The sequence below is a fragment of the Corvus kubaryi genome, unplaced genomic scaffold, assembly GCF_017639235.1.
Source record: "Corvus kubaryi isolate FWS band 111438036 unplaced genomic scaffold, C.kubaryi_AGA036_p1.0 split1-37296, whole genome shotgun sequence".
Lineage (NCBI taxonomy): Eukaryota > Metazoa > Chordata > Aves > Passeriformes > Corvidae > Corvus > Corvus kubaryi.
The window spans coordinates 20,070,017-20,090,967 of record NW_024582075.1 but is presented as its reverse complement, the minus strand read 5'-3'; the positions used below and the strand labels follow the sequence as shown (position 1 = coordinate 20,090,967).

General features: G+C 38.5%; 2 protein-coding genes across 7 annotated transcripts in view; one reads left to right on the top strand and one right to left on the bottom strand.

Moving 5' to 3' along the window:
- CERT1 (ceramide transporter 1) overlaps window positions 1-17,210 on the top strand; it is an 81,024-nt gene extending 63,814 nt beyond the window's left edge. For 4 of the 6 annotated variants that reach the window (XM_042013110.1, XM_042013115.1, XM_042013114.1 and 1 more), the window contains 10 exons: window positions 2,616-2,702; window positions 3,663-3,755; window positions 4,342-4,419; window positions 8,566-8,661; window positions 9,336-9,468; window positions 9,598-9,668; window positions 11,007-11,135; window positions 11,893-12,022; window positions 13,259-13,395; window positions 14,258-17,210. In XM_042013110.1, coding sequence (XP_041869044.1) covers window positions 2,616-2,702; window positions 3,663-3,755; window positions 4,342-4,419; window positions 8,566-8,661; window positions 9,336-9,468; window positions 9,598-9,668; window positions 11,007-11,135; window positions 11,893-12,022; window positions 13,259-13,386 — 945 coding nt within the window. In that variant the 3' untranslated portion in view covers window positions 13,387-13,395; window positions 14,258-17,210. The remainder of the gene's footprint in view (window positions 1-2,615; window positions 2,703-3,662; window positions 3,756-4,341; window positions 4,420-8,565; window positions 8,662-9,335; window positions 9,469-9,597; window positions 9,669-11,006; window positions 11,136-11,892; window positions 12,023-13,258; window positions 13,396-14,257) is intronic. The other 2 variants (XM_042013111.1, XM_042013112.1) reach the window with 2 other exon arrangements.
- Window positions 17,211-19,893: 2,683 nt separating this feature from the next.
- On the bottom strand, window positions 19,894-20,878 carry MED18 (mediator complex subunit 18). The gene is made up of 2 exons (XM_042013116.1): window positions 20,736-20,878; window positions 19,894-20,567 (listed from the first exon to the last, which is right to left on the bottom strand). Exons 1-2 carry the CDS (start codon window positions 20,806-20,808, stop codon window positions 20,014-20,016), a joined length of 627 nt encoding a protein of 208 aa, XP_041869050.1. The 5' UTR covers window positions 20,809-20,878; the 3' UTR covers window positions 19,894-20,013.
- Window positions 20,879-20,951: the final 73 nt, after the last annotated feature.

Genomic DNA, 20,951 nt, shown 5'->3' with positions numbered 1-20,951 from the left:
GTGGACAGGGGAGAGGGAATACTGTGAAAATCTTCTGGGTTCAGATAAGGACAGTGATAGGTCACTCACCAATTACTGACACAGGCAAAACAGACTCAACTTGGGGAAATATGGCTGAATTACTAATCAAATCTCAAAAATGCCCTTCCCTTACCCCTCTCTTCTTCCTGGGTTTAACTTTGCTTCCAAATTTTCTGCTTTCTACCCCTTAGCTGTGCAGAGAGAAAAGGAATGGGGGTTGTGGTCAGTTCATCTCACATTGTTTCTGCCACTCCTCCTCACAGGGAGCACTCCTTACACTCTTACCCTTCTCCAGTGTATGATTCCTCCCACAGGAGATAGTTCTCCATGAACTCCTCCAACATGAGTCCTTCTCATGGACTGCAATTGTTCATTAACTGCTCCGCCTGAATCCTTCCCACAGGATGTAGTCCTTCAGGAACAGGCTGTTCCAGCATGGGATCGCAGTTCTGCCAGTAAACCTGCTCTAGCATGAGCTTCTCTCCATGGGGCCGCAGGTCCTGCCAGAAGCCTGCTCCAGTGTGGGCTTCCCACAGGATCACATCATTCTTCGGGCATCCACCTGCTCCAGTGTGGGCTCCTCAGTGGGTTGCAGGTGCATCTCTGCTCCTCAGTGGGTTGCAGGTGCATCTCTGCTCCTCCATGGGCTGCAGGGGCACAGCTGCTTCACTGTGGTCTGCACCAGGGGTTGCAGGGAAGTCTCAGCTCCAGCATGTGGAGCGCCTCCTGCTCCTCCCTCTTTACTGGTACCTGTTGGTACCTACTGAGCTGTTTCTTGCACATACTCTCACTTGCACATACTGCAGCACTGCAGCTGCAGTTGCATGGGTTCTTTTTTTTCCCCCTTGTTAAATATGTTATCCCAGAGGTGCTGCCATAGTTGCTGATGGGTGCAGCCTTGGGCAGTGGCAACAGCAGATCCATCCTAGAGCCAGCTGGCACTGGCCCAGTTGGACATGGGGGAAGCTTCTATCAGCTTCTCACAAAAGCCATCCCCTGTAGCCACTCCAGCTACAGAAACCTACACCAACCCAATACATTTTTTGAGATTGGGTTGTTTCTCAAAGGGTGAAAGTGAAGTTTCACAAGCCAGTGCAAGCGTGATTTACAAGTGTGTTCATGCCACAGTTATTTTTTCACCTTGGAAACTGCAACTGTATGAAGAATCTCAGTTCTTAATTTCTTGAGAGTGGAAGTATATCTTTACCTTTGATATTTTGCTTTTGTCTGAAGTATGTTTCTTACAGATACTTCTGTTGATTTTTTGTTATTTTGTCATAGATTTGATACTGCTTATATGTAATTGTATTGTACTTTCCCATTTTATTGGCTCAGCTGTAGAGATAAGTAAAGCAAAGATATGAAAACTCTGACAGCAGAGGCAGTCCTAGAATATGGAGTTTAACTTCAATTAATTTTTAATTTGTCACTGCCACTTGAAATATCGTGTTGTCAAATTCAGATTTTAGGTTCCTTTGTTCTGTTAAATTTCATTTCATCAGCATTCTCCTCGGTGAGTTATTTAGTTCTATCCTAAGATTCGTAAACCGCCTTTTGAAGGTAATCATAGAATGGTTTAGGTTGGAACAGACATTAAAGATCATCTAGTTCCAATCTCCCTGTCATAGGCAGGGACTCCTCCCACTAGACCAGGTTGCTCAACACCCCATCCAGCCTGGCCTTGAACACTTCCACAGGTGAGGCATCCACACTGATGTAAGCTAGTGCGCATGTAATAACGTGTGCATAACTTTTAAGAGCTTGACCCTTTCATGTACATTAATCAAACACATTTCTGCTTGCAAGTCATAGCCTGAGAAATAGTACTGTACAGATATTTAAGGCACTTGATCTTAGATTAACTGTTGTCACTGAGACATGCACTGTAAAAGAATAAAATAAATAGGAAGCTGGACTTTGTCTATTTGATTATGAACCCAGCTGCTTCTTCCAGGTGTCACTGCTGATATACAGGTTGGGGATTTTTTTTTAGTTTGGAGGACTAGGTTGTTTTACAATACAGTAAAAGCAGTAAACCTAATTTTACGAAATTACTATTTTAATTAGTAGACTAGAGTTTTTAATGCTTGACTTAACTCTACCTGCTCTTTAGTGTTAAACTGTTATTTCCAAGAATTTTCAATAGAGATCCCCAAAATTTTGTCTTCTCTTGCTATATTTTTGAGCACATACCTGAATATTAGTGCCTTAAGGCACTGAAATACTTGAAAGGAGTCTCACAACACAGTTATGTTAATAGATGCACTTTACTGACACTGTAAACATTTTCAAGAGAAGATATTTATTAATTAAACCCTAAATTTGGTGTCAAAGCATTACTCAGTTTCCTTGGTTTTTTTCTTCTTTATGCAACTATCATAAAATCGTTGTTAGAGGGAGACACTTCCTTTAACAAGTAAAGATTTTCAGAGAAATTGTAATCCAAGAATATTGGTGAAAATATTTGAGGTCTACAGAAGAAATTTGCTTCCATCAGTTACATATACAATATAAATATGTATTTCTAATGTTAAATTTAAGTGGAACTTTTATGTCTGCGGAAACTTTAACTAGTTTTGTTTCTTGCGCTCTAGGAGGGTCCTAATAGTCTGATTAATGAAGAAGAATTCTTTGATGCTGTTGAGGCTGCTCTTGATAGACAGGATAAAATGGAAGAACAGGTACTGATACTTGAAAAATGTCTTAGTGATGAGCACTTCCTGAGAGACTTCTGTGACTTACACTCTGTCCTGAGGTGTATCTCCTGAAGCTCTAGTTATTTTATTCTGACACTGATCAGGGAATTTCCTTTAATATTTTTACAATAAATTGTTGTTGCTTAATGCCAATTTTGAGAAAGCAACTTCACAGCTTGTCAAGAAAAGAATAGTATAAGTGCTAAGTTTATTGAATGTCTCTAGATTCTAATTCCTAAATGAAAATTATCTTTATATGTGACTGATGCTGTGTTAAAATAAAAATATCAAACACTACAGCTGTCTCAAAATCCAATTATTGGCCTGAAGTTTCTTTTTACTTTAGTGGTATTTGGAGTAGGAAAGGCATACTTTTGTTAGTGTTTGTTTTAATTTTAAAATTCTGTAGTCTCTGGCTACTTCACTAACTCATTTCTTAAATACACTTCAGTGACAAGGATCAAAAAGGGATAAGATGCATTCTAGAAAATATATAGCATATGAGAAAGTATAGCAGCATATAAAATGAGAGGGAATAACAAAGTGGTGCATCCTTTGTCTTAAAAGGGTTTATGCTTAGGAATATAGTGAATAACAATGACTTGAGAATTTAAAGACTCTCTAGTGGACCTATAGTACCCAACAGAGTTTATCCTATGTTGGGATCTCTTAGCAAAGAGTAAAGGTTTTGAGTGATTGTGACAGTACTACATGGATCTTTAGTGCTGCCAGTGTGTTTTCCTTAACTTAGAAATACACCTTGAAGTTTAGATTAATTCAATCTTCAGGCCCACTCACTGTGAATTCCAGTGGGATGACAGCTTCATGCCTGTCATGGACAGCATTAGTTGTTGTAGTAACTATGTAGATTGAGCATGACTCACTTTGTTTCACAGTCCACCCAGTAGCAGCTGACTAATAATAATTAAACCGATGTTGTTGCAGTCCCAAAGCGAAAAGGTTAGATTACACTGGCCAACATCCTTACCTTCTGGAGATGCATATTCTGCTGTGGGGACTCATCGGTTTGTGCAAACGGTAGGATATTTATCCTCATCTTCTCAGAATATTGGGCTGGTCCGTGCTGTTTCTGTGTTATATTTTGTGTGGGCAGGTGAGATTTTTAGGTGTTTCCAGTAACTTCCAGTGGCCTAGTCATCTTCGAATAAAGTAGCTGGAACTGAAGAAGGACTACTTTTTGTCTTGGCTCAAAAATACTGATTTGAGAACCTGTTTAGGATATTCTTTACTTGTGTCAGGTTTGTCAGGCAGAAAATAAAGGAAAAATACCAACTGGCTAACCCCAGTGTTTTCAAGATACCTTCACCCAAATTCATTGAATTGATTTTATTTAAAAAAAAAACAACAACAAAAATCCAGTTGGTTGCATCCGAATCAGTTGGCTTGTTTTTTAGTATTACTGGAAACACTATGCTCCTGTCAGGGCTACACTGGGAGCATAATATATAATAGGTGCATGAAATCAGCATTCGCTGCTGTGCTTGCTGCTTATGGTGCTTTTGTTTTCCTTTTCTTCATTATCTTGTGCTTGCAAGTTGGTACTGAACGCTCTGTTGTGCCTTTGTTCTGATTACTTGGTTTTTTCTTTGTCTGTCTCTGGTAGCCCTATAGTCGCTCTTCCTCCATGTCTTCCATTGATCTAGTCAGTGCCTCTGATGATGTTCACAGATTCAGCGCCCAGGTACTGTATTGATGTGTCAAGTGGGGGTTGCATGTCTTTGCTGTGTTTCATCCTCTTCTCTAGAACCTGGGGGGTTTTTTGTTATGTCAATCACTGCTTGCTTTGAACTAGTACATTGAGACAAACAAAGGAGTTCTCTATTCCTGTACTAAATGGTTGTCTTTCTTTACATCCAGCTTGCATGCATACCACTTATACAGAGGCCCAAATCTTGTGAAACTATTTGATTTACTTCAATAGCTTTAAAAAAATGCCTATAGTTTGAAAAATTTGTATTTGTAGTTACAATGAAAGTAGAATAACATGTTTTACAGAGGCTGAAGATGGTCTTTGCTTCGGATTGAATAGCTTTTCTTGCTTTTAAGTCAAAGGTTTGGTTTTTGTCTAAAGTGTCTGTTTACAATGATATTAATATGCTGAATCTTACGGTTCACTATTACTATTTTTTACCTCTATGACTAGTTTGATTACCAAAAGGCCATTAAACATGTTGACCTACAAGACTGTGGGTATGACAAATCATGGTGAAGAGTTTATATATATTCACTTGTCCTTCAGAAAATAAGTCTGACATGCTGAATATGTCAATGTAGCCATAATGACATATTCCAGTAATGTACAAAATCACTTTAGGTGCTTGCTAGGAAGATGATAGTTTAGGGTAGAATAAGATAAGTGTGTTCACATGTTTGCTTTTTAGTCTCCAAAACTAACCATGTTATTCATGCTATTACTTTCCTTCTGCTGTGGTCCGTATGTGGTTGTCAATATGGAGCTTCCTTTTGGGATCTGCTCTTTTGGAGGTTTTTTAAAGTATTAACAAAAGCTCCAACCAATCCTTTTTTTCTCAAACAGGAATAGATTTTTTTTTTTTTTTTTTTAAACAGAGCCTGGAATTTTATTACCTGCAGACCTTACAACCAGCTTCATGAGCAGGACCAACACTTAAGGACTTGGCTAGTGGACTAAAATTCCAAGACCTTTTGCAGTCAGTTTGTTTCTGAAATTTGGACTTATTGCAAGGGAAGAAGTGTGCAAGTCCTATTGCACAACAGTGGTAGGCTCATCTACTGGTACTCCAGTAGTTGAGTTAGTTTTCTAAGTTTTTTTTTCACTTTGGGAGGAGGGGTAGTAAAGTGAGGGCATAATAAAGTAAGGGAATAATAAGTAATAGAAAGCAAGTTTGTTTGCCAAGACAGGAAATAGTACTCTGTCAGGTTGTGGGTGCAGAGATCATTCAGCATAAGGGAAACTCATATTTGCCAAGATATGCAGGTGTCCTCATTTTCACCTCTTTTATGCCTGTGATTGGCATAAAACATTTCTGCATTCATATGATAAACCTGAGTTGTAGAGCACCAGTGTGACTGCAGAACTAATCACTTAAAGACCTGAGGTGGACGAAGTCCTTATCGCAGTAATGCAAATTGTGGTTAAGTATCAGGACCAAATGGACTGGAGTAAAGTTGCTCTTTTCACCTGCTGCATGGATTATACTACATGGAAGTTACTATGGAGTCCCTCCTAATCCAGTTTCAAGTTAATGGACTCACTGCAGAAAGTACGAGTATCCCCACATGCAGCCCCAACCTCCAAGTATTTTCCCTAAAACAAATTTTTGCCAGACCAACAAGTCATTCTAACCTGCTCTGGAGTTTCAGGTCTACTGAACAAGACAACAAAGACCATGATGAGAAAAGCAGACCTTTTCATTCTACCTGCTCTGGACTTTATTAAAAAATGTATGAAAAATTGGCCTCTGTCACCAGGCTGACAATTTGACTTTTGGGAAGGCAAGCTAATATCTTGATTCTTAACAAATGTGACTTTTTTCCTAGACTTAATGTGAATGAAGGGAATGAAGGGTATCAGTAAAAGGTCAAGTAGTGACTTGCAACCCTGTTTTTAAGACTGAGAAATATAAAGATGTATTCTGATGGGAGTTGGTTCTTCAGTGTCCCTCTAGTTAGGTATTGATTTGTCTTTGCCAGTTGAGTGAGAGTTCAGATCACTTTCTTTTAAACATCTACAAGCTTTATCATAGTTTGAGCTGCTCTGAAGCCCTTTAGACGGAAGAACTTGCCACTCAAAGTTCAGGTCAAGACTGTATGGAGTACAAGTTGCAATATTTTTGCAGACTGTTCCTGTAGCCAACTAGGAACCCAGAGGTAATAGTGAGTGTCTCAAGTGGGAGAGAATCTGTGGATCTTGACTGTGCAGGTTGACAGATGGTGGTGACCAGTGCATAGACTAAATACAGTTTGGAGAGAGAGTGTGCACAAGCAGGTTGTGTAAATAGTGCATTTCCTGGTGAAGCAGGAGCCTGTTTAGATTGTGTTCCTGTGGGTACCTTCTTCTCTTCAGTCCTTGATATTTCCCTCATTCCTTTGCATTTAGGACATAAAGCAAATGTAGCAAAAGACAAAAGTAAATGTATAAAGCATAGCTTTCTCCTTAATAAATTAGGGTGGGACAGAAAATACATAAGGGCCTGAAGGTATGGTGAGTAAGTGTTGGGAGCATGGCAAGGATTCCTTTCTTAAAGAAGCATTGAATATTTAAATAGCCCACTTGTACTGTACTGTCATTGTTTCACTGGGAAAAAAAGGAAGAATCTTTTGTAGGAAACCTGCTAGTAACTGGCAGCAAAAGCTGGTTTGTCTAGAAGCTGAAACAGATATCTTGGTGGTGCATTTCATTCACTGAAACTCAAAAGCAAAATACCCAAAACCCGGAGTGATAACTTGTCCTTGTCTAGAGAAGTCTATACTTAGTTAAAGTAAGACAAACCAGGATTTCCATCCAGTGGAATTTTTTTTTTCATGTTGTGCTTTGAGAGTTTTATTTGATTCAATTACCTTTTTTCTTCCTGGTCTTAAGTGTATTGTACATAGTACAAACAAAATTACTGCCTTGAATTAAAAATAAATAACATCTTTCAATTCTTTATTGTATAAAAAAAGATTAATTATTATTAGTTTTGCTTTCTACTTGTTTTCATACTTGCTTAAGTATGTTTTACATATTTTACTGCACACTAGGCTTCATATTTATGTAAACTGTACAAAAGCACCATAGGGTTCAGACTGTTAATCTTGTGATTCTGCACGTCTTCAACTGATCTTCATGTTGGCCCATTTACTAATTCTGTTTGTAGTGCTTTTCCTTTTGGGAAAAAAAAAGGTATTTCCAGTAGTTCAGGAGAGTGATGTGAACCATGTGGACTTGCCTGCTGTGACAAGTTTTAGTAGTCATCTACCTTTTGGGTGTAAAAAAGTTATTAAAGTGTTTCCAATACTTGAAGAAATACACAGCAATGCATACCCTATGATTTTGCTTCCGTTTTTATTTGGGCATTTGGAAAAGGGTGGGGGACCAAGGAAACAGAGTAATATATTAGATCTAAAATAAAAATCCACTTCCTTTCCCAATACCCATTTTCATGCATATTATATGGAATAAAAAATGAGGTATTCGCATAACTTGATAAAAATATAGCAAATATTTGGCCTTAAAGAAAAGGCACAGCTGCTAGTTAAATAAGTTTTGAATTAGCATTTTATAATTATAGAATATCTTTATTGTCGTAATCCTTTGAGTGTAGGCATTTCTGGTTTCTTTCTAGCTGTCAACTGTGCAAAGATGGCATTGAAACAGTGCAGGCATTCTTTGCTCGTGACTGTTTCCTTCACTGCTCTTCCAATATGACTTTTGATATGCATATGCTTTTGTAGAGCTTGTCAGTCTTCCTCCCTAACCCCCTGCCTTTGTTCAGCTTTTTAAATGCTCTTCAGTGAATATCTTACAGTGCATTGCAATTCTATTTAGAGATACCTGCAGTTCCTATCTGCTGAAATAAAGAACTGGTTTAGGTAGAAGTGGTGAGATTTGACAGTTTAAAGGCACAAAGGCAGGATAGGAAGTACCCACAAAGAACGAAGTTGGAAGTTGAATCAAGATTTTGGCTTTTGTTTCTGAAGGCCAGCGTTATTTTTTTGTTCCTAACCTAACAGAGAGCTCTCTTGTTCAAATTCAGCTCCTGCACAGGAATTGAAGTATTAACTTGTGACTTCTAATGCTGTACAGTATCCTCCCAAAAAGATGGAAGGAATTGGTTAAAAATGCCTATTTTTTTTTCCTTTACAGGTGGAAGAGATGGTACAAAACCACATGACATATTCCTTGCAAGATGTAGGAGGAGATGCCAATTGGCAGCTAGTGGTAGAAGAAGGAGAAATGAAGGTAAACTATTCGGGTTTGGTTAATTTGTGTAAGATGATACACTGTGAAGACAGATACTTCCAGTGTACATTTGGCAGTGTTATCTTTACCGCTGGAGCCCGTGATCTTAAGGGTCTTTTCCAATCTAAATCAGTCTATGCTTTTCTGTTAATATTATTAATCACCAAGTTATGCTGTTGCAACTTCTCTCTGGGAATAGCGTTGTTTAGGTTGAGGCTGGGGTTCATGAGCGCTGTGGCTTCTAATATATTTATTCATACAAAATCCTGTGTAAGTCTTGCAATAGCTTCATCTTTGCAGAGTCCTTTCTCATTCCCTCCTACTTAAAGGTTGGTATCAAAGGAATGTGTAAATTCTATGTACAAAAATAACAAGAGTAGCAAGCTACTGTGTTGGCTGCTCTACTGTGCTTATGAATCCATGTGGATGGTGATAAATAAGGTAGCTTAATCATTTCTGGAGTAGAAACCTTGAAGTACTGGTATTTTAATGTGAATTGCCACGTAAGAATGTCTTCAACAGTAGTTACCAGAGAACACTTTCATGGCAAATTATTCATGTGACAGTGTTCTAGGTAAGTGGTTTGTTGGTTTGTTGATTAAATTTAAAGAGTTAAAACATGAACAGTTTAGACAGTTTCTCTTCTACGTTTCTTTCTTTGTGTTTGGCTATAGGTATACAGACGAGAAGTGGAAGAGAATGGAATAGTTCTAGATCCTTTGAAAGCAACCCATGCCGTTAAAGGGGTAACAGGGCATGAAGTTTGCCACTACTTCTGGAATGTTGATGTTCGTAATGACTGGGAAAGTAAGGAATTGATTCTTCAGCTTTTCACGTTTATCAGCAAGAATAGTATTGATAACATTGTCCTATTGTCTGTGACTGTTTGCTGATGGATTTTTTTTTTTTTTTCTCCCCCTCCCCCCCTTCTTTTAGCAACAATTGAAAATTTCCATGTTGTGGAAAATTTAGCTGATAACGCAATCATCATTTACCAGACACATAAGGTAATAACACTTCATTTGCATACTTTACTGAGACAGTCTGAGGCACGTGTGTTCCAGTGTTATTCTGAATACTTCGCTGGCATAACAAAATACTGCTCCAGACAATATTCCAGAACAAGTTCTCTATTAAACTGCAACTTCCATCAATTTTTCAAACTTTTCTTGAGAGCATAATTGGTTGTGCATGTGTCTGATAGAGCTTGTAGTAGCAAGTGAGGCCTGCTTTTAATCTCATGATTGTATCACTGCCAGCAAGGCCAGAGTCATCCAAAGCAAATGGAAGCAGTAAATCGCCACTGACTACAAGGAAGAAACCTACACCACTGTGTCAGATGTTTCTTTTGCAAAAATGCAGGTTACTATTCACCACAATTAGTTGACATACCACCTTGTAATGCAAGTGTTTTTAATTGTTGGTACAACGTTTGTTCTTGTACCTTCATTGTTTTTTCCCCCAAAATGGTTCTGGTGTCAGTTTATAAAAATGTTCATTTGAATTATAACCCAGCAACTGAAATGTAAAGATTTAAAAAATATATAGGAATGAAATATACAGATTCATCCTTAGTCTTGCATGTTTCTAAGTATTAGTATATTCAAATGTTAAAACAAGTATTTTTCTTTGACAATTTTACCAGTAGTGCAGTTAAGTTAAAACTTCTTTAATACAGGACTCATAATTTTTAGTAAGACAGTTGTGTCATCTGTATTGGTTGTGGTAAAAGCCAGAACTTTTTTCTCCTATTGAGTGTCAGGAAAATAACTTCTGTCTATTTTCTTACATTTTTAGACATTTCACTTCTGAAACTTCCTCTTGTATAGTATCAGTTTGCTATATCTGTCTTACTGAAGTAGTAGCAGTAACAGTAGCTTTTTGAAGTAGTAATTGTTATAAATACATCCTTCCTCTCTCTTTCTCTCCAGAGACATAAGTAACTGTAGATGTATCCCTATATGCTTAACCATTAGTACAGTTTGTAGCTGACAAGTATTAACTAAAATGCAAAACTGAGGTTGAGGGAACAGGAGGGGAACTGCCTCTTCCTATTTTTTTTAAATGAAAAATTCACTGCAGTTTGGTGCTCTGCATTTCAAAGGTCTTAAAGTTTTGCCTTAATTTTTTTGGTATGAAGTGTAGCCAACCTGATACTTCTATTGCCTATTTACAACAGTAATGTTCTCTTTCAGTTTTGAAAATGAAATTACTAACTTGAAGATGCTTTAACATAATAATATAACTGACCTGGTTTGCCTTGCTTGGTTTTTTATTTTAACTAAGGATAGTGAGTACTTAATTTACGAACTTGGAAAAGCTTATGTTCAGGTGTTTCTCTGCAGAGAGTGTGGCCAGCCTCTCAAAGGGATGTGCTGTATTTGTCTGCCATCAGAAAGATACCAGCATTCAGTGAAAATGATCCAGAAACATGGATTGTGTGCAATTTCTCTGTAGAACATGACAGTGCTCCTGTAAGTATTATTTTGATTCTGTGAAGTTCTGCTTTTAAGATAGTTTTTCTGTTCTGTGGTAATGCCTTCACAGAGGGTTTTTACAAAAATACAGTTGATTTAAACCAGGTGATAAATTGACCTGATGAAGGCATTCTGAGCCAGAAGCTTTCTTACCGGATCTCTCAGTTGGCAGATCTAAGGTGTTTCAGCAGAATGGAAGCAAAATTTCTGGAGATGTGAAAACATTTTAAAGAATTGAGGTTATTTGTAATGGAATCAAATCAGTATCTCTTCAGTATTGTCAAATATAAAAGTAGGTTTGTATAATTATAGGTAGGGCTAAGTCTCCATTTTACACAGGTTTGCCTTGGTTCTATCAGATAATAGCAGTGATTGTTTTCCTTGGATTGCTATTTCATAGCCTGCTTTCAAGGGAAGAGTTAACTGATATTTCTAAATGTTGATACATTATTCTTGAAATGTTTCTGTAAAGAAACATTTCTGTGATTTGTCACAACAATTGAAATAATGCACTTACTATGTGTTAAGCAAGCAGAAACTTGAGATTCAGACATTTCAGTTGAATCCTTTCCCTATCCACCACATATCTTTTGTTTTACTCACTTCCGTGTTACATCCATGTAAGTGCTAGAATGCAGACTTTCAGAAACACAGTTTCTAGAGTGGCTTAGACTTCATAATGAAAAAGTGTTCATGCTCAAGTATGATGAAACGGATTTAGTTTGAGGCTCACAATGTTTCTTATTTTTGGCAGCTGAACAATCGCTGTGTCCGTGCCAAAATAAATATTGCTATGATTTGTCAGACATTAGTAAGCCCACCAGAGGGGAACAAAGAAATAAGCAGGGACAACATTCTGTGCAAGATTACATATGTAGCTAATGGTAAGTATAAAATTTTTCAGTATGACATTCATGATAGATGTTAATTTTGGGGACTTGAATACTGGCACAAAAGAAAAACAGTTTGATGCCCTTTTCTGTTTAGTCTATATATAGCATCACCTTTATGTTCATCACATTCAAAAGCTCTCAAATTAATGTGCTACATAAATTGGTGAATGGGATCATTCATTATGTAGTACTCTGGGAGGAATAAATGAAGAACTGTGTAGCTCAGTCTTAAGTACACAACCTTGGGGTGGAGGAAGGTGGGCAGAAATACCTGCAACTGGAATGAGTTGGCATAGCTTTTAGTTTCAGTAATGGTATGTTGGGTTTTTTCATGTACTACTGTAATTTTTTTTTCCTCCCAATTCATCTCATTAGGCTGAAAAGCTGCTGATAGTAAAGATACAGTTCTTATCTCCTGGTGCCAAGAAGGAGTAAACACATTTTGTATGAAGATGCTTGAAAGCTGTATAATATAGCCTACATTTCTTAATTATGTTTTTTAGCTGATAGAATCCTTGGTATTGACTAAAAAATTGTCAAAGCCAAATTGTATTGTTGCTGTATCCAGTATTTAGCAAGGTGGTGTGGTATTGGAGATGCATACTTACTATCCTTTCTCCCAGAGCAACAAGACACTTCAAAGTAGCTCGCTCTGCTTATTACTTTTTTTCAAAGTTTCCAGTTCACTCAAAAAGTACATTTTCAGTGCTAAATTCTGAACTGTGACTATATGGGAAGTGATAGCTTTTTCAGCAACATACTTTCACTGTTAATTGAAATGTAATTAAGAATCAGTTCAAATTTTCTTTAAATGGTTTATAATTGTTTGCAGAGTGCTGCCTATGTAGCAGTTCTGCAGGCAAAGGCAGTAATTATTGAAAAGTTAATACTGACTTGCTTTTTTTGAAGTAGGAAGTTACTCAGATCTCCTTCTATTTTGTTTCTTGAAAGCCCATAGAGAATATCCTCTTCCATTTGGGCATTTTTCTAAGACTCACCATACTGCGTGTTTAATGTTTTCTAAATAATGGCATCATAGATCTGGACTGAGCTTGAATATTACAAAAAAAGTGCTACAACAAGTCTAGGGCATTAAAAAAAATCTGCTGATGGTTATTCTTTCCTGTTACTTCAGGAAGAGTTGCAGGAGTAATGAACTAAAATTTGTTGTTTCAGCATTTAGTGGAGTTGCTTCATTACAATGTCCTTCTTCCTGTTTACTTCTAGTGAACCCAGGAGGATGGGCACCAGCATCAGTGTTACGGGCAGTGGCTAAACGAGAATATCCAAAGTTCCTAAAGCGTTTTACATCATACGTGCAAGAGAAAACAGCAGGAAAGCCTATTTTATTCTAGTATTAGCAGGTATATATACTTTTTAAATTCTTGATTCACCATTTTAAATTTAAGGCCAAATGGAAGTATGCGATCTAGAAATATCCTGCATGATTAGCATGGCTTCAGTGCTTGTTTTTAGTATGCAATATACTTTCTTAAAACAGTCATGTCATTTCTGTGTACAGGCTGCACAAGTTATTAATGGAACTTCACTGACAGACCAACATGAATTACTAGAGTATTCAGAAGACTGTGACTTAAGTTTTTAGCCTTTCTGATGAACCTTAGAAAAGGGATTTCCAGATGCTTTCTGAAGTCAATGGAGGATATGTTTTTAATGGTATAGGTTATTGGCTTGTTTGAACAGTTAGATGATGATATGACATTAGAAGAGGATTTCTTGGTCACTTGGAGGCTATCTGAGCTGCTTAGTGTTTGTAATATAAGGCTTTAAAATAAGGCTTACCCTAATTTTTGTTAGACTCCTATGTATTTCATTTTCTATAACTGTCATGTCAAACCACAGAATTATGTTTAGTTGTGCTAGTGTTACAGCATCATTCAGTCACATCTGAAAATGAGTCTCCATCTCTTTTTCTGTGTGTGATATAGGCTACCTCTATTTTTGGGTTCTACTTACTGTGTCAGACTCCAAAAGTCTTAGTTGTTTCATTCAGCTGTAACAGATATTCCTTTAATAATTCACAGTTTTAAATGTAAATTGTTAGAGAACTAGTGTAAGTAAAGCATTTAAAACACAATGTCGCAAGCCAACAATTAACACATGACTGTAGCAGTCCTGATGACATTTAAGGTGTTTTAACAAGTTCATTGTACTAGTAGTATACAAACTTTTCAGGGCTGTATTTTTGTCTTTGCTTACCTGCAGCAATCAGAACAAGACTGGGTGAGCATTCCATGTTGGAGAAGTGACCATGCATAGAGCACTCCATGCTGGAACGAAGGATCTACAGTCTTTTTATGGCCCAAGTTCTAGGCTTTGTATACTGAAGTGGAGAAGTGGTACAACACCATGAGGCTGAATATTTAACAATAGCTCTCTCCTGCTATCTTTCTTGCTGAATCAGTGTGTAATTATAAATACATGTATTGATAACATGTATATGGCTCTATTTTTATTTGCTTGCTTTAAAAGAAGAGTGCATACAACTTTGAATCACCAACATGGGCTACTGTGTTAATTTTGAACAAGTTGTAGAATTTCATTGTCAACCATCCCAAGATACTTGTGCAGTTTTTGTGCATGTGTGAAAAGCACAAGAGACAAATGCACATATAGCATACTGTATGTGCTTTATATGCACAAAAATCTGTGTGGTATTTTGGGGGTGTGAGAGGACTGGCTTCAGTAAAACCTAGGTAACTTGTTGGTAGGTTTTGTTTTGCTTTGTATAATCACAGTTCATTGCTGCTGGTTTCTATAATGAACCATCTTGTTACATAAAATGCCAGTTAATAACTGAGGGCTGTCAATATCCTTATGACTTTGCCTTTTCTATTGTCTTACTCTTATGACGATCTTTAGTTCTGAAGGAGTAAGAGTGTGAAAAGCTTTATTTTTTCCAGATATCTTTATATTTCTATTGTATTTTTTAGTTATGTAATATGTGCTGCAGAATTTTTGTTATTAAACATGATCCAGAAATATATAGAAAGATTCTGTATGAGAGGGCAAGAGACTGCCTAAAACCTGGCAGACGCCTGTCCATACTATATGTGGACTGCTTTCTTGCATGATATCCGGGGCTTTCCCAAAGCTGTGAGAAGGTACACTATAATATTTATTGAAGTAATTTGGATTGCATCAAACAACATTCCCAGACTAGATTGAGGATGAGTACATTATTTTCAGATCCTGCATGTGTTTTCCTCATCTCAATCAAGCTGTGCTGTGAGGTTCATATAGGAAATTATTTGCCTCTTGATCAAAAACCCATCAGAGCTATAAGAATGCGTAGTTCTTACTGGAAAGTTCCCTTTAGCTGCTGTGAAGATTTAAATGTCAGATGTTTGCCTATCTTTGATTCTGGAGATACTTGTTAGGAGAGGACTGTGTTGGGCTAGTACTGACTGTGAGGTCTTTTATCCATGTCCTGTAGCTGGAAACTCTTCAGAGACTGCTCGGTGTTTCACTAAACCGTGTATCTTGAGGAAAAAAGTTTCAGATATATTTTCTTCAAAAGAAAGCTGAAAGTCAAATTTATTTTATATAGTGTGCTAGGTGCCTGAAAAGAGATATAATACAGTAACTTAGTGAAGATTTGGTAAATGATTCAATGTGATCTGCACAGTGTTGAAAAACTTCTCTCTTCATCTCTGTAGAGATGAAACCGTACCTAACACATGATTACACACGCATGCAGATTTCATACTCTGTAACTCTTCCCTTTTTATTTGCCTTTCTCTAATGGTGTGCATGGAATATGCCTTATTACAGAGTTATTCTGTTCATTTGAATATGTAGAAAAGTGCCTACATGGTAATATTAGTAAGGCAAATAAGATGAAAATTTGTACATGTTTACTATATCACCAGTGAGCATTTTATATACCAACGTTAGAAAACAAAATCTTATACCTCAAATGTACTTCATCTTTTTACAATCAACCAAGCAGTGGTACATTCCACCATAGCCACTGATGGGAACTTAAAAAAAAAAAAAGTCCAAAATATAAAGAGTTTAAGTCCTTATTTGCCATTTCTGGTAATTGTTGGAATGCGGGCAAGTTTATTAATTTAATAGGATAGCTTTATTTTACAAAGGTATGGAAAGTTTACAAAGCAGTATATAAACTTATATCATTAGTTGCATTTGCACTAAATGTGATGTACTTTTGCGATTTATTCTGTAAATAAAATGACACTACAAATACTATTTGTAAAGAATATGTTTTACTTTTAGATAAAGGCATTGGTACTTCACTGTAGCTAGCCCTGCCCAATCAGATTTGTAAGAGGCTTTTTAAAGACTATGGAAGGAGTTACATGACTGAGAAATCATTATTAATGAACCTCTCAAAAAATAATTTCGAAAGGCAGTAGGCCTCTCAGATTGTCCTTGTGTGAGTAGCCATTAGATCTTTTCTTCTGGAAGGGATGTTGCTTTTATGGTTTTATACAATTTACCCTGTCTCTTGAGCCCATCCCTCTTGTCAGTCACTGCCACGTCTGAGTGGTCTGAGTTCATTTCTTCCTGTTAACAGATCAAGAGTGTTTATGCAGCTGTGGTGGTCTTTGCAGAAAGAGTTTCTGACTCTAGAATGGTTGTTTTGTAAGCTGAACCAATTGAAAAGGGAGAAAATACAGCAATCTTCTCCATCAGATATTGTTCTCTAGATATCTGCATCTGTTCGGAGAATTTGGATGTTGCCAAACTAGTTCTGAAGCACGTGACTTGGTAGAACTCGTACTGGGAATGAAGATGAGATGGTCGTTGTTATTCTGTCTGAGAACCTGAAAATCTTTGAAAAATTTATCTGTGAAAAATGTGATGCACTTTGAAAAAACTTACCTTTTACTTAATTGGGCTGAGCTGGCTTATCTGAAGTTGTGCAGATTCTCTTTAATCAGATTGTCCACCTGTATTTTTGTCAAGTTGTACAGATAACGCTGTATTTGAATTGCCACTGTTCATTTACAGACTTAAAACATGAATCATATTTTTGAGTACCTTGAGTGTGTAGAGTTGTAACTGTTCTATAATAGCTTTATGATCCTAATGATAAGTTTTAAAAATTAAAAGAAGTTGGCTCTTACATGTTACAATCACAAATTTAAAACCAGTATTTAAAAGTTAAAAATATTAAAATTATGAAGAAAAATCTTGGCTTTTTGTTATTTTTGACTTTCCAGTGTTTGGAGAAACTTACTTAAAATATTTTACCTTTTAACCAACTTTTAAATCATGAATAAAGTTATATACAATATTCTAGTGCATGGAAAACATTTAACAGGAAAGCAGTTTACTTGTGTTACTGAGGTTACTGGGATGAAAACCTGAATGCCACAGTAGTTTATACATTGAGAAGTTCATTTTGTGTGATCAGAGGGGTGTTAAAAGGTGCTCCTGTACAGTGTAGTCATAATACAGAGCACTTACAGAGTGTGCCAGCTCTTCATTTGTACAGAATTAACAAGATTCTGGGAACTTCCATGGGAAGAACAGCGATCCGGGACGGACATGTGCCAAAGGGTAAACTTGTGGCCTTTTCAAAGTAAGAATAATTTTTAGTAACTAGGATGAGCTTCTGTGAGCAAGTTTCTTAGTAGTAGAAACAGGTGGTGCCTAATGGATCAATAATAATCCTACCTTTATTTGTTTCACAGTGATTTTTACTTCTTTATATAGCAATCAGTAAAGCTGTAGAAACCTTACATGCAAGACTGGAGTAACAGCCTGAAATAAGAGAAGGCATTACTTGCACAGAAACAAAACTTACCTTAAGCTCAGCTGTATCAGACATCATGTAATATAGTGCAAAAAACAGTGAGTCCTGAGGTAACCCCCAACCTTGAAGAATGCAGCTATTTTACCTGGCAATAATAAGTCCCCCAAAATAAAAAAAAAAAAAAAAGGTCACATTTCATATTCCTGGTCCCATAACTTACGTGCGTAGTTTAAAAACTACATACTTTCCAGTCAGGAGAGGCTGAGCATTTCTGTGTAACTACAATGTAATTTGACCCTGGATGATGAATGATAATTAGGGTTATGCCATGCAATTTAGTAGTGTATTACTAATGCTAATCACCTTTAGTCTCCACCTTTTATAGGCTAAGTTTTATAGGAGGAGAAAAATGCATTTTGTTACACAAAGGGACACACTTTGAGCATTTGCTACCTGAAAATGTCCTCAGCTGTAGCCCTTGATGCAGTAAGCTCTTCTCTCTGCACACCTGCCTCTTCTATGCATTGACTATAGCTAGAATAAGGAAGCCTGGTACTGTGGATTGCTGCAGTTTTCAAGGTTTAACCTAATTCTCCTTTAAAAGAACATTTTTTAAATTATTATTATTTATTAATTGTGGATCGATCAATAGTCAGACCTATTGTCATCCACAGGACTTCCTAAACTTTTATGTGGCAAGAGACAAGCCACAGATTGTACAGGTCTATGGCAAGTGATTCCTAACCAGTGCTAAGAGTGGCAAAATACAACAGCCCTAAGGATTCCCACCTACTGGGGTAGGACTGCAAGCCAACCATGGAGCAACCTGGCACATGCAGCTCCTAGGAAGTTATGCCCTGTATGTAAAGGAATTCCAGCTTGGAGGCCCAGGATAGAGAGCGAGTATGAACAGAATTGTAGGTGTGTTTGTACCCTCCAGAAAGTACTTGTAGTCTAGGTAATGAGCAGTCACGCTGGTGACGCCTCACTGCTGCCCTGCGGGAAATCACTGCTCTGTCTTCAGCCTAAGGGTACTCAAGTACCACCCAAGTAGTCGAGTGTTCCCCACGCCCCACACTAGAGCCTGCGGCAGTGGGCTGTTATTGCTGATCCAGTTGAAAATGTAGCTGATTCAAGGTTTTTCTGGGAGTGGCCCCTGCCTTTCATTGTTACATAAAGCACTTGGGGTGCTGAAGGGTTTCTGACGGAGGTTGGCACATTTGAGCAGTGGGTAAAATGGTTGTCCCCGGTAGAGAACCTGAGAAATTTAAATGAACTCCTTTATCTTTCCCGACCTTTTTTTGACTGAACTGTATCTGAAAACTCAAACTGAATTCAAATAACACTGAATTATCACTGCAATACTAGGGTAACTAACCATCCTACTATCAAGAGAGGTGCTAAACAAAATCATCAGTAATTCAACTAGCAAAAAATTGCTAATTTTTTGCAATAAATTTTAAACGAAAACTTGTGAATTAATTTTTTAATAAAAAGGACTTAACACTTCAATATGGCTGTCAGCTGTGAGAAATCCAGTAATAAAAAGTACCTTGTAATTTACTTTCTTATTAAGACTGCCCTAACCAATTCCAGTGAAAATAATGGAACACTGTTAAAAGCTGTGACAACCACTTGCAAATGTTAATATTACCAGATGTTCTACCACTTCTAACTTTGGTTACATCAGAAGCTACTGACAAGTAGCTCTTCCTGTCACATAAGCTATGGTGAAGAGGTGTACAGTTAGTTGCTCTTTTATACAGCAATTTCTGTTTCTGCTTGTGTTAAACAGCATCTCCTGCATTAAAGGGTATTCGTCTATTACTGAAAAGAGACATTTTGGATGACTAGGTAGGATATACAAATGGTGCTCTAAAGAAACTAAAAGATAGCAATGGGGTGTGGGTACACACAGGGATGAATTCCAGTAAGTCTGACATTTTTAGATGTTTAGAATGTTAGACAATAGGCTTTTTAAGGTATCTTCCCCGTAAGAGAAGGAAAATTATCAATATTAACATTTACTGATATTTTGAACAGTGCTAATTTAAAGTGTTCACTTTTGTTTATATCCACAAGTGAAGGGAAAAAACACTCAGTAATTTCAACTATCAAAACTGATATATAGTACTTTATTCCCCTCTCTTTGTTTTGATTTGCCCTCAAAAAGCTTTTCAGAAAAACATCCTTTTCTGAAACCCACCACCAGTGCCTTAATCGCCCACATTTTCAATCACATTAGTCTTTTGGGGTCAATTTTCTCCAGGTGCACTAGAGGCTTCAGCTGCTCAGCAAAGTTCCTCATGTCATCAGAAACAATGTCCTGCCCTGCTGGTGCGACCACGTTGAGCTCCACCAAGTAGGAGAGGGAGAGTGGCTCAATGCTCTCCGTGTTTCCTGGCATCAGGATGCGGAAGATCTTGTACACCACTATCTTCATGATGCCCTTGCGGAACACGTGCCCTTTGGCCACGAACTCGTGGTCCATACGGAAGCCCATCTCCACCAGGAAGTCCGTCAGGTTGTCGGACGTGGCGATGTCCACGCAGTTGCGCACCAGCGCGTGGCGGTTCTTGTCGCCTATTTCGGGCTGTCCCAGATAGCGCAGGTGCCAGGGCATCCCGTTCTTGTCCATGGAGCGCCGGGCGCGTAGCACGAAGGGGCTGGCCTGCTGCCCCTTCAGCAGGAACACCATCTCGTGGTCCAGGAAAGTCTCGGGCTCCATGTTGTCGCACAGCCCGCGCAGGCGGTGCAGGAGGCTCTCCAGGCTCTGGTCCAGCACGCTCCCTGCGGAGACAGCGCCACGGTCATCGCCTACCCTCCGGGCCGAGCTGGGCTCCCTCCGCAGTGCGCCCGCCCCAGCGCCCCCCAGCCCGCCCGTGCGCTCGCCCCGCGCCGCCTACCCTCCCCCCGTCCCCGCGGCTGCCCGCGCTGCTCGGCCCCGCGGCTGCCCACCTTGGAGCAGGTACTCCATCATATTGATGGTGCCGCCCGTCACGGGCATCATGGTCACCGGCGGCGCCTCCATCGTGCGCTCCCGCACCGGCTCCGCGGCCTCGGCGGCGGCGGCGGCGCGGGGGAGGAGACGGCGAGCGGCGGACAAAGCTGCGGCAGCGCCCCCTGGCGGCTCGGCGGGGCCGGTGCGGCGCTGAGGGCGGCGCTGGAGCGCGG

Coding starts and splice junctions, on each gene's coding strand:
- MED18 (XM_042013116.1), bottom strand. CDS start 20,808: ATGGAGGCGCCGCCGGTGACCATGATGCCCGTGACGGGCGGCACCATC. Junction 20,568..20,735: donor GATGGAGTACCTGCTCCAAG/GTGGGCAGCCGC, acceptor CTGTCTCCGCAG/GGAGCGTGCTGGACCAGAGC.